A 13,582-nucleotide genomic window follows, 5' to 3' on the forward strand; every position below is an offset into this window, starting at 1 on the left:
GAAACCATTAAAAGTATTGTTAAATCATAGACGGAGTAAGGAAAATTCATACTAGCGAAGCAAGCAGTCAAAAACTCAAGACAAATTTAATAAATCTGAGTGTCTGACTCCTATATCCTAAACCACATTCCTTATTCCTTTTGCATCAATAATAGTAAGAGCCAGAAAGTTTGCATCAAGCAAATATAGAAACAGCTATTTACGTTTGCCAATGCAGCCACAAGGCTAAAAATATTTCCATTGTATGTGTTCCTTCCATTCTGTCGACGCTGTCCAACTGATGAATGGGAACCAGAGTGTGTACGAACTACAAAGTTTACACCATGAAAAGAAGGCAGTTTGTCTTAGAAGAAAAAAAAAATGTCAAGGAGAAGTTCGTTCCTATTAAAAGAAAAGGCGTTTGCATTTTTGGTACAACAGCCTGCACCCAAGCTCATACAGAACCATATACATGACTGGATACAAGTTAAAAAAAAAAGAAAAAAAAGACTCATTCTGTTGAATTCTGCTGGGATTCCCTCTTCACACACGACCAGCAGGCTCTTCAGAACTTGATTACAGACCCATTAGATTAAAGCAGCTTTGAGGTAGCATCTCATTAGACTGTTACTCTCAGAACACAATTAGGTTAATTGCAGCATTGTTTTATTATAGGGAAGATAGGGGAGCACAAAGACTTGCTGTTTATCCTGATCACAGCCAAGATGGCAATGCCTGACTTTTTTCTTTTCATTTGGACAAGAGAGTGCTGAATTAGCAGGGAGAAGGCTGCACTCCATTGCTGACTGCCACCAAATACTTATGGGGACGTCACATGTCACCATTCGGGGCCTCAGTTACTTGCCAGAAGAGGAGACTGGGCTAGATTACCTGTGAGTTCTTTTCATACTTTCTACACATTAACAAACTGGCTTGAGAGACTGTAACAATTAATAATAACGCTAAAGCGAATAAGGAGAGTAAGTACTCTGATGGTAGCAACAGGCAGCAGAGTACCTAACTCCTGCCCATTTGTGGGAAAGGATGACAACACAGCAGGATGGCTTAGAGAACCTACCCGTGGTACAGTTCTGGAGCAAAAAGGTCAGGCGGTGTGAGTTTCAACAGCTCCTGTTTCTGACTACCTGTCACGGATGGGTCCCGTGCGAGGCTGGTTCTTATGTCTGCTATAAGCCTGCAAATTCTGCAGTACACTTATCATTGCCTTCTTTTTGCAGAGGACGACACTCAGCTAAGAAGTTAAGTCACATGTACAAAATCACATGGCTAAAAGGTAAAAAAGCAAATCACAGAGCCAACGTAGAAAATCACATGGTGAAAAGGAAAAACAAAAATGAAAAAAACACGCCACATGGCCGACTGTCCTTGCAGCTAAGAGGTGAGGCCAGGCCTGCCTGCTTGCAGCTCCCTCTATCCATCCAGAAGTCTCCCTTCCTGACCTCTCTCAGCCTTAATCTGCTTCCTGGTGGAATATCAGTGTGAAAACGGCCCTGGGAGTCCTGGTGTCTCTTCAGGCGTTTCCTTGTGTTTCTGGTAACTTCAAAGCTACACAAAAGTCACTGACCTTCCTCCTCCCCTCCTCCACCGAGGGGCTGTCGGGAAGCATCAATTTCAGAAAGTCTTCTTTCGAGAGCACGTGCTGAGTTTCTGAGACAGCATCTCCCACAACTGCTTGCTGCTGAGCTGCCGAGGACAGCAGGTCCATCTCACTGTATAGCCTGGGAGGAAATTGAGACGGGTCATCAGCATATGTAAAGCGCCTGTACCCTTATGAACTAAAATCCAGTCTCTACCTTCGACCACCACATTCATACACACACACACCCAACTCTTAATTATTGAGCGGGTTCCTTTTAGCCACATCTCCTCCGGATCCCCATGCCATCTCACATGTGTGAAATGAGCTCAACAGCAGAGTTAGGGTCCTGAATAATTCAGAGACAAATCAGATCCCCAAAGCCCTGAATGAGAAAACACAGAGTCAACTTTTCAAACAAGGCTGTGTGTTCCCTTTCCTAATCGGTATCAGAAAACACAGTTTCAATAATTCATCAGAGATTATCCTGTGTTCTTTGAAGAAAGCCTGGTGCTTCTCAGGAAATTCAGAGAGCCTTTCTCTTGTGGCTGGACAACCACACCCCACCGTCCACCCAGCAACACAGCATGCAGGACCCTGGGGAACTTGACACTGAAGAGTAATCGATCTGGGCACATGCCAAGCATTTTTATTATCAGCAATTTCACAAAGCTCCTTGAATAAGTAAAGAAGCTGCCTCCCTTATCAGTATACAGAAATGTATTTATGGACAACAAGACTATCTAGCTGAGTTACTGTTTTCGCTCCTCTTCCAGGGAGAAAACTGGGGAGTTATTTTTTGAAAGGTTTGGTCTGGAACATTTCTGAAGACGTGGTGAGTATAGAACCAGGGGCTGGGCTGTCAGCAGAGATGGACAGGCCACGTGACCCAGAAATGCGATGCTGGTCCGGGAGGCAGGCCACAGAGGATGACCTGTGTCACCGTCCTGCGCCACAGAGGTGACCCCATTTCTAAAGCAAGGCTGTTGCGTCACAGGGGAACGGCTTGCGGAGAAGTTATCAGGACGTGAAACACACAGACATGCTCGATATTAGGAACCATTTATCTGAAGTTGCCACAGCTCTTGCTTTGTTCTCGAGTTGGGTGCGGGGTCCCAAACTTTTTGGCGCTGGAAGCACCAGCAATAGCAACTGGGGCAGAGATTTTTATAATCTCTAAATGTGACTGAAGATCTGGTTGGCTTGCAGGATGGTAGGGCATGCAGACGGAGCTAAAAAAGAACCCAAGACCCAGGGGGATAGGGGTTCTGCACAAAAGCCGTGTGGGAAAACTGACCCTGCAGTTTTTGTGAAGAGGGCTTCAGATGTGCGCAGCTGTGGGCCCTGAGATTTGGGGTGGAGGCATGCAAGAGCTCCAGGTCCTATTTACTCTGGGAAAGACATAGGGGAGAAAAACCCAAACCCGGGTCTTACCAATAACTGCTAAATGAAAACGTAATAACTAGAGTTGCTGATAAATGTACTATCCCAGTTTCCCTATGTTTTTGAATAAAATCGCTAGCGTTTTCTGCTAACTTAAGTGACTTTATTAAAATTACCAAACGATATATCAGTAAGTGGGCTTCCCAGGTGGTGCAGTGAAATAATACATCTGTGAACTGCCTATAAAATACTGCGGTTAGTAACTGCTACCCTTTCTCTCCTCCCTGAGATGGGGTAGTCTTGAAAACGGGACGTCAGATGTAATTAGCTTTGTATCTCTGATGCCTACTGTAATTCTCCACGTGGGTAAACCCAGCATGGTGGTGACCACCACCATGCATCTAGAGAATTCTCGGGGCACTGAGGGTCTGCAGATGGTATGAGCTGCACTGTGCTCGAGGCGCACATTCACGGCTGCTTAACAATGAGCCAGTAAGCAGCTCTTGTTTGCTGCACTTTAAAACATAAGATTATATTTTTAACAAAAATAATCAGCAAGGGCCTACCTATAATATGACTTTGTTATTTAGCCGCTAAGTCACGTCCAACTCTTTTGTGACCCTATGGACTGTAGCCCGCCAGGCTTCTCTGTCTGTGGGATTCTCCAGGCAAGAATACTGGAGTGGGCTGCTATTTCCTTCTCTAGGAGATCTTGCCAACCCAGGAATCGAACCTGAGTTTCCTGTGTCTCCTGCATTGGCAGGTGTGTTCTTTACCACTGAGCCACCAGGGAAGCCCCAGAATATAACTTTATGGGCAATTTCTGCATCATGAGGAACTTCAGGGGGGCACAACTGGTTTATATTTTGCGTACATTGAGATACAAATATTTGCTAGTTCTCAGTGGGATACACATGATGCTTGGCTGATCTTTTTTAAAGTATATCCTTCAGTGATTTGGTAACACATTATTTTGACAAATCTCAATATAGTTGGCAAGTCCTGGAGGACCACAGTCATGATACATTACCATGTCTGCGTTAGATGGACGATACATCTGACAGGATGAGCAGGGCCCATGAGAAGAGCCTGGGGGAGGCCTGGGTTCGAGTTCCAGCACCCAGCTGGTGTGATGAGGGGAAATAACCCCTCTGCCCTCCAGAGACACGAACCCCTTACTCATAATATTCCCCATGCTGGCTCTCTCTTATGAAGTCAGTGCTGCTAAATGAGTGTTACAATGCACCAATGGTGAGGCTCTCTAGGGAGAAATGTCCAAGTGGGTTCCTTCACCCTTTCCTGGCTCTTCAAGGAGACCCTTAGGGAAGATACAGCCTCTCAATGATGTGCAAAGCACTTCTACAAATAACTGGTGGAACATAGGAGCCTCAGAACGGACTCCTGTGGAGCACCGGAAGACTATCAGACAGAAGCACCAGTGTGACCCCAGGAACGCGTGCTCATAAAACGCGGTTATTCTTAAAATTTCTTTCTAAACAACTCCTTTGCAATCACTGGCATGACGGTATTTTTTCTGGAAAAAAAAAAAAAGATAAGACTGCATGTCCAATTTTCATTTTATTTAAGTTGCTATTATTTTTTTAAAAATGAGTGATCTATGATGATCTTTTATTTATTTATCTATGTTTCGCTGCATGGCATGTGGGATTCTCCAACCAGGGATCAAACCTGCGCCTCTTGCATTGGCAGCATGGAATCTTAACTTCTGGACCACCAGAGAAGTGCTCTATGTTCAAGTTTAGCATTGAAAGTAAGTTTAATTTAGAAGGCAATGCCATGCTAGACATGTTTAAGAAGTGGGGTCATTTCTTAAGGGAAAAAGCGATCCTAGCTCAGGGACTAACCTTAAGGTCTAGCAGAGCTCTCTGAAGACAGCTGCAGCGCTCATGCACCATTCACACTGATGACATAAGCAGACACAGCAAAAGACTGATGTCATCACTTAGCGCCTGTGAAGGGTAATTTTTAAGGCTGTCCTTAAAAAATGTGAGCTTCCCTGATGGCTCAGTTGATAAAGAATCCACCTGCAATGCAGCAGATCCTGGTTCGATCCTGAGACAGGAAGATCTGCTGGAGAAGGGATAGCCTACCCACTCCAGTGTTCTTGGGCTTCCCTTGTGGCTCAGCTGGTAGAGAGTCTGCCTGCAATGTGGGAGACCTGAGTTCAAAGATCCCCTGGAGAAGGGAAAGGCTACCCACTCCAGTATTCTGGACTGAAGAATCCCATGGACTGTGTAGTCCATGGGGTCCCAAGGAGTTGGACATGACTGAGCAACTTTCACTTTTTTCATGTCAAAGAATAAGCAAATCCCCAGCTACTATAAATGGCCCTGAGCAGGCCATTGATTTGCATTCTCAAAATGTGATTGCTTTGTCTCTTCAAAGACATGGCAGTCTTCACACGTGTTATGGAACTGGTTATCAGTATTTTTTATCTTTTCTTTTTTCCAACAGATACAAAACATCCCCCCCTACTTGCCCCTACAAATGTGACAACTGAAAGGGAAATCAAAGTCATGTTCGAATTCGGGGGAATAGAGACTTTTCTGGAAGGCCAGTGGTTAAGAATGCACCATGTGATTCAGGGGACGTGGGTTCTATCCCTGACTGGGAAACTAAGATCCCACATGCCTCAGGGCAACTAAGCCTGAGGGCGGCAAATACTGAGCTTACATGCTACAACTAGAGAGTCCATGTGCCTCAACGCAGATCCCGAGTGCTCAGCTAAGACCTGACGCAGCCAAATCAGTCGATTAATTAACTTTAAAAAAATTAGGTGGGATTTTTTTCTTTCGTGCTATCACACACACGTTTAGGAAACACACAGGCTTTGTGGGAATTCACACTGTCGTTGACCTTAGTTATTTACAGGATGTAAACTCACACCATGGGCCTCTCTGGTGGCTCAGACGGTAAAGAACCTGCCTGCAATGCAGGAGACCTGAGTTCAGTCCCTGGGTTGGGAAGATTCCATGGAGAAGGGCGTGGGAACCCACTCCAGTATTCCTGCCTGGAGTGGACAGAGTGGCCTGGCAGATTGCAGTCCATGGGGTCACAAAAGAGTCAGACACGACTGAATCGATTTAGCAAGCATACTCACACCATCACTTAGCACACAACCCTGATTTTTCTATTGCAGGCAGCTTTTTGAATATAAAAACGAGGAACAGAGATCTGTTTTAAAGTTATCATGGAAAGAGAGGACTTTTCAAGGCAAACATCAATGCCAACATTTAAAGAATTTTACAAAGGTGTTTCTCAATTATTCTGTTTGAGAAGATTTGTGTCTACTGGGGAAAAAATACGTTAGCTTAGTCCATGCCCCAGACACCCAAGGCTGCCACCAGATACCACCTTACCCCTGACACTCAGCCACTTCAGGCTCCTCAGGTGGCGGGCTGTCTTCCGATTTCTTCCAGCCGATGATATATTTGTTCACTGCCCCCTGCCTGTGGTAGGGCTTGGACATGGACCCTGGGGCCTGTTGACCACTGCCCTGAGACACGATGTAGACTTTGGAGGTATCCAGAGACCCGCTACTTTTCGAACAGTGAGCCGAGGGGCTTCCTGAATGGTGTGAGCCGCTGGGGAAACAGACAGACAGAAGCTGTGATACGATCAGATCTCAGCAGTGTGGGCACGTCGCCGACCTTGGGGCCACCATGCCTGACTCCTGTCCTCTGTGAGCAAAACTGGGCTGTCTTTCTGCTGAGTCTTTCTTCCCACAGGCTGAGGATGTTCACGTGCAAAGCTATACGCCTGTGGCCAGAAGGATGTTCAAAGCACAATTAGGAGAAATCTAATAGCAAAACGGGCACCACACCGATGTCTCCAAAGAAAAGAAACTCAAATGGTAAATAAACATAAGAGAAGGGGCTCAACCCAGGGAAACGCGTGTGCAAACCACAGCAGAGTATCGGGCATGTTCTCCCGACTGGCAGAAACGGGGCGGTCTGATGACGAGGGCCCAGTGTTCACCAGGCTGTGGGGCAGTGACTCCTCCCACTGCTGGTGGGAGTGAGAGTGTGCAGACAGTGTGGGAAGCAGTCTAGGCATCACCTGTAAAGGTGCGCAGCTGCACAGCCAGCAATTCTACTCCTAAGCGCACACCCGAGCCGCACCTCTGCACGGGTGCAGCTGGAAACAGGCAGCAGAAGTGCTGACAGAAGCATTGATTCAAACAGCTCCCCATGGAGGCATCAGCAGTGAACAGAGGGTCAATTAGCAGACGTGGTGAGGAAAAGAAAAACTCCAGGAAAACACCAGGAAGGAGTGGGCACAGGCAGTGGACAATTGGGGCGAACTTCCCAAACAAAGTGGAAAAAGGAGCAGGCCACACAGAAAGCATCAAGCATGGCTCCATTTTTAAAGCGAGTTCATAAACAGGTGAAACTGAAGGATATGTTGTTCGGGAATGTACCAATCCACAGCAAAATGGAGAGAAAAGCGAGGGGGACGGTCATCGCCAAAGCCGGGGCAGGGGCCACCTTGAGGGGGAAGAGAAGGGCGTGTGACTCCTGGACAGTACTCGGGGATCCTGACACAGAAGAGTTGATTCCTCAATCCAGTGTGCGTATATGCTGTATCACTGTGTGATATAAAACAATATTCAAAAGACAAAATCCCTAAAAACAACTTAAAGGTCAGCTGAAGCCAGAAGGACTAATGACTCCCACGGGCTATATGACCATGCCTAGAAATATAAAAACCTCAAGATTTTTTTTTTAAAATTCAGGAAAATCAAGATTCTAATGTTTTATGAAAAATAAGTAAGAATAGAGATCAGGAATTATTTTATGAAGTCGTAAATGTTTCAGTTACAGTTCTAATATGAGAGTTTAGGAAGGCAGGTGAGCATTGCTTTCAGAAACTCTGACACACAAGTGTGCCTCAAGGGTTCTGGAGCGAGACTGCTGTCACTGCTTAGTTCAGGGGAGACCCTGGACACGTTTACTAAGCTCAGCTTTCTGGTACGTAAAACGCATACAAGGGCTGTCCAGTGGTTAAGACTTCACGTTCCAATGCAGCGGGTGTGGGCTGATCCCTGGTTGGGGTGCTATGATCTCACACGTCTTGGGGCCAAGAAAACAAAACATAACATTTGTTACAGTATTCAGTAACAAATTCAGTAAAAAATTTTTAAATGGTCCATATCAAAAAAATGAAAACTTTAAAAGCAAAACAAAACAAACAAAAAACCTGACAAATACTCTCCACCTCAGAGAATTGCTCCGAAGATTTTTCTGAATTAATATTAGCGAAGTAAATGCCATTAATTTGCTTTTTAGAGTGATGCATCAGAGAATTATCCACAAGTTCTTGCCACTGGGAGAATTTACCACAGGGTTCCTCACATGATAAGCCCCTAGGTAAAAGAAAATCTTATTCTGAAATCAAACCTGTACACAAAGCAAGCATCATCCAATGGCAGAAGCTAAAAAAAAGTCTAATATTAAAAAACGATTTTGAAATGGACTTTCTATAAAGGCTCTGAAGGTAAAACAAAACACAATTAACCCATCTTTGTATGTTGGAGACATGGTGGCATTTGAAAAATTACCACACAAAACAAAATAAAACACGGTATCTATTTGCTCCTCTGAATCACTTGGCTCCTGTGATAAGCCTGGTGTCCCTTAGTAGGATGGTGGTGGCGGTGGAGTCGCTCAGTTGTGTCCAACTCTTTGTGACCCCATGGATTACAGTCCAGCAGGCTCCTCTGTCCATGGGATTCTCCAGGCAAGAATACTGGAGTGGGTTACCATGGCCTCCTCCAGGGGATCTTCCCGACCCAGGAATCGAACCCAGGTCTCCTGCATTGCGGGCCGATTCTTTACCACCAGAGCTACAAGGGAAGCTCTAGTAGAGTGGAGGCTCCCTCAATTTGGGGTCCAGGTCCGTGCCCTGGGAAAGATGTCGTACTGCTGTCCCCTGACCCAAGCAACAGGCAAGGAAATAACTAGGCAGTAAGAGGTGGTGCTATTATAACGAACTCTCTCCACTCCCTGGGTGCACACCAGTTAGTAATCCCCCAACAGGAAAACTCCTTCTGTTGGCAATGGGTTCTGAAGGCCTGTATATCTTTCTCCTCAGCTTCTTATTTTGAAAAACTCCAGATCTACAGAAACGGTATAAAGACAGGAGATATCCCGTCGTCGAGATGTAATAGTTGTTACTCTGGCTACAGCAGCATCGTTTTTCTCTGAACCATCTAGAAGCAGCTGCAAACTTCATGACATCATACTTTATATTTCCATATATATTTCCTAATAATAGAGATACTCTCCCACAGAGGACCAATGTGATAATCACAAATCAGGCATTAATGCAATATTATTACCTAATACCCACTCTATAGTCTTATTTCTCAGCTGTCCAACAATGCTTATGGCTTCAGCTTCCCCATTCAAAACCCAGGGCAGGACTGTGCATTGCCTTTAGCTATCATGCATTTCAAAGCCTTTGATTATCCCTGAGTTATTTTAGAGTTAAAGTCTAGGGTATCCACGCATGCATGCGTGCTAAGTCGCTTCAGTCATCTCTGACTCTTGGTGACCCTATGGACTGTAGCCCTCCAGGCTCCTTTGTCCATGCGGATCCTCCAGGCAAGAATATGAGAGTGGATTTCCATGCCCTCCTCCGAGGGATCTTCCAGACGCAGGGACTGAACCCGTGCCTCCTGTGGCTCCTGCACTGGAAGGTGTGTTCTTTACACTAGTGCCACCTGGGAAGCCCAGGGCATCCCTAGTCTAATATAATTAATACGATGCATGGAACACTCAAATTTAGCTTCTGAAATCACCAAATGACACGTTTTTGGAGAATGTGTTGTGAATAACAATAGTATGGTCCAAGCCTGATGGGTTTTTCCATTTGTTTATAAAATAGGTTTTCCTCACTTAGGCTTGATTAAAAATGTCTTTTACCCCAATCGTAAGAAATTTTAAAGTTAAACTCTAAGAACAAATGTATTGAATCCATTTGACAAGCAATATGGCAAAAACCTGTGTTTAGCAGCAGTAGCATTGTTTTTCTTTGAAGCTGGTAAACATCCTAGACTGTTAGCAATAAAATTTTGGGGAATCTTTTCCTTCTAGACTCGAGTTATTATTTTAGAGTTTTACTGCCAACTTCCCATCCTTTTACTAAGAGTGTGATGACATGAATAAGGGTAAGCAACAGATAATCACATGAGCCATTTACAGAAGAATACAGAACATGGGTTTTTTTGTCTTGTTTTTTTGGCAGTTGATTTATTTCGCTTTGCAAAAGCTTGGTTAGACTCAGATGAATACAGCTTTGTATTCTGAGCTCTTATCTAAGTGCCCTGCCCTTGCAGGAAAAAAAACAAACCAACCCAAACGGGTTTGCTGAATTAGAAGCCCGGAGCAGCAGGAGAGAACAGGCTGGGGATATGCTGGTGCTGGTTAATGGGTGGTGATTCCTGCACATCTACCCCTGCACCCCGGTCCCCCCTCACACCAGTGCGGCTTGTCTTTGCGAGTTGTAAATCTCTTCCCTGTTCTCAGTACAATCCCAGAAAAATACCACATACACAACTCACACTTGCTTTATTCCTGGATGGCTGTTGGGAGCATGCGCGTGTGTGGCGGGGCTGGTGGGGAGGGTAGTGGTCGCTGGTGACGAAAACCCAGAATCAAAGCGTGAAGGGTGTTTCATATACAGGTCTGGGCTCCGGACACTGGGAACAGTTAACCTCTGCACCTCCGATTTCCCTTGGCTATCCAGGCACTGGTTTACTAACTCAATCAACAAATGCTTATCAACAGTCTTCTTAGACTTCCTTCCCGCATTCGACAAACACTGCAATGCCTACCACGTTTAGGAGCCTGTGCTAAGTGCTGCGGGTATAGGATAAGCTGTGAGCACAGACCACCTCACTGTGGAATGAAAAGATCTGCTGCCACGTTGGTGGGCAAGAAACGTCACAGCCATCAGCGGTTTCTGGCCTCCAGAGGTGAACGAGGGCTCCCCGCACAACAAAAGGATTGTCACAAGCTGAAAGTAGAGAGTTCCCTTATTCGGTCGACATCAGCCAGGGCGGGAGTGCTGAGAAGCAGCTGAGACAAGGTGAGATAGAGTGTGCGGGGCAGGGGGCAACTAGCCAGGATGCTCAGTGCCGATGCCAGCCCGAGAGCCTCTTCTCCTCTTTCACTGCTTGGACCACTCCTGGTTACAACTGAGACCCTGGGCAGTGGGCCTCAGCTCTGAGCTGACCATACAAGCGCACAGCTGACGACACTCATCATCACGGAGAACGGGCGCCCCAGGCTGGGCCCCAGCATTTCTGGATCTGCCAAGTCTCAGCACTGCTGAGGTAGCTAGGTCTGTTATGCGCTAATGAGCCAAGTTCCTTTTGCCTCGACACACCAACATTTCAAATCTTACTTTAAATATAAAATATTAATATAGACAGCACTTAAAAATACTTAAAAACATTTTAAAATTAAAATCATTTAAAAAATTTAAAACTAAAAAATTAGAATATTTAAATTTACTTTCTCTAGCCCTTCTGCAGGGGACAGACAGGAGGAAGAAGTGCTCAAAAGATTTAATTTATTGACAAATTCCACATGAACAAAAGCCTGCCACTGAAGTTGAAATGTGGCTTTAAAGTCACTGTCCACTAAGAATGGCAAGAAAAAGGCTTCTGGGTGGCAAAGAAGACCCTCACGTGGCCCATGACCCTTCTACAACCACTGTGCACATGTTCAGTGTAAAGCAGGGGCGGGGAAGGAGCAACATCAGCCAGAAATGCAGTCTAGCACCTCCCAGTTCTTTCTACTCATCTGACCCATCACATTAATGGATGCTTAAGGTACTCCAGAGGAGAAGGCAATGGCAGCCCACTCCAGTACTCTTGCCTGGCAAATCCCATGGATGGAGGAGCCTGGTAGGCTGCAATCCATGGGGTCGCTAGGAGTCGGACACAACTGAGCAACTACACTTTCACTTTTCACTTTCATGCATTGGAGAAGGAAATGGCAACCCACTCCAGTGTTCTTGCCTGGAGAATCCCAGGGATGGGGGAGCCTGGTGGGCTGCCGTCTCTGGGGTCGCACAGAGTTGGACACGACTGAAGCGACTTAGCAGCAGCAGCAAGGTACTCCAGAAATCCTACTTCAAGTCCCTATTGATATCCCAACTCTACTCATAAATGAAGGTGCTCTGAAAGCAGAAATTTTCCTCAACAGTAATGCAAAATTCTGTTTGTGATGCCTTTTACACTTGTCTAGCAAGGTTATCAGAAAACCAGCCGCTTTACAAATCTGCTACACTTTGAACAAACATTAGAAGGTTACAAAATGATCATTTGTGCTACTAAGACACAGATGATGATGTTAGTGACAGGAAAAGAAAAGCAGGAAGGCAGCAGCAAGCATGTGTGTGTGTGCAGGCATCTTTGCGCTTTCAATTTATGTAAAAAAATTAACTTATGTTAATTTCCAGGACTAAGAAATATCAATCACCTCAGATATGCAGATGACACCACCCTTATGGCAGAAAGTGAAGAGGAACTAAAAAGCCTCTTGATCAAAGTGAAAGAGGAGAGTGAAAAAGTTGGCTTAAAGCTCAACATTCAGAAAATGAAGATCATGGCATCCGGTCCCATCATTTCATGGGAAATAGATGGAGAAACAGTGGAAACAGTGTCAGACTTTATTTTGGGGGGCTCCAAAATCACTGCAGATGGTGATTGCAGCCATGAAATTAAAAGAACCTTACTCCTTGGAAGGAAAGTTATGACAACCTAAATGGCATATTCAAAAAAAGAGACATTACTTTGCCAACAAATGTTCGTCTAGTCAAGGCTATGGTTTTTCCAGTGGTCATGTATGGATGTGAGAGTTGGACTGTGAAGAAAGCTGAATGCCGAAGAATTGATGCTTTAGAACTGTGGTGTTGGAGAAGACTGTTGAGAGTCCCTTGGACTGCAGGGAGTTCCAGCCAGTCCATTCTAAAGGAGATCAGTCCTGGGTGTTCTTTGGAAGGACTGATGCTAAAGCTGAAACTCCAGTACTTTGGCCACCTCATGAGAAGAGTTGACTCATTGGAAAAGACTCTGATGCTGGGAGGGATTGGGGGCAGGAGGAGAAGGGGATGACAAAGCATGAGATGGCTGGATGGCATCACGGACTCGATGAACGTGAGTCTGAGTGAACTCTGGGAGTTGGTGATGGACAGGGAGGCCTGGCATGCTGCAGTTCATGGGGTCACAAAGAGTCGGACACGACTGAGCAACTGAACTGAACTGAACTAAGAAGTCTAAAACTTTTTTCAACAAGATGAGACATATCCCATGGTATCAGTCATGAAAATCAAGGCACCGCTGATGAGGTCTCTGCCTCAACTGAGAGGACGGCCGATGCAATTCACGTGTCCGTGTGAGGTCACAGCGAGCCTCGCTATGGTCCATTGGTTCATCCCTCCAGGCTCAGCAGAGACCACGTGAGGATGAGGAGCAGGTGGAGTGAAGGGCAGGGCCAAGGAGCACGAGGCCTGCGTGTTGAGCCCAGTGCCGGCCTCGAGCATCGTCACTGGCCATGGCCCTGGATGCCTGGAGGGACAGTCCTATCACCG

The 13,582-nt window shown here is 45.7% G+C and overlaps 1 protein-coding gene across 9 annotated transcripts in view; it reads right to left on the bottom strand.

Annotated features, from left to right (window-relative positions):
* SIPA1L2 (signal induced proliferation associated 1 like 2) overlaps positions 1-13,582 on the bottom strand; it is a 241,120-nt gene that overhangs the window by 28,177 nt on the left and 199,361 nt on the right. For 7 of the 9 annotated variants that reach the window (XM_069572628.1, XM_069572623.1, XM_069572627.1 and 4 more), the window contains 2 exons: positions 6,340-6,564; positions 1,565-1,718 (listed from right to left, as the gene is read on the bottom strand). In XM_069572628.1, the coding sequence (XP_069428729.1) occupies positions 1,565-1,718; positions 6,340-6,564 (379 nt within the window). The remainder of the gene's footprint in view (positions 1-1,564; positions 1,719-6,339; positions 6,565-13,582) is intronic. The other 2 variants (XM_069572630.1, XM_069572629.1) reach the window with 1 other exon arrangement.

This window comes from Ovis canadensis, chromosome 25 (assembly GCF_042477335.2).
Source record: "Ovis canadensis isolate MfBH-ARS-UI-01 breed Bighorn chromosome 25, ARS-UI_OviCan_v2, whole genome shotgun sequence".
NCBI lineage: Eukaryota > Metazoa > Chordata > Mammalia > Artiodactyla > Bovidae > Ovis > Ovis canadensis.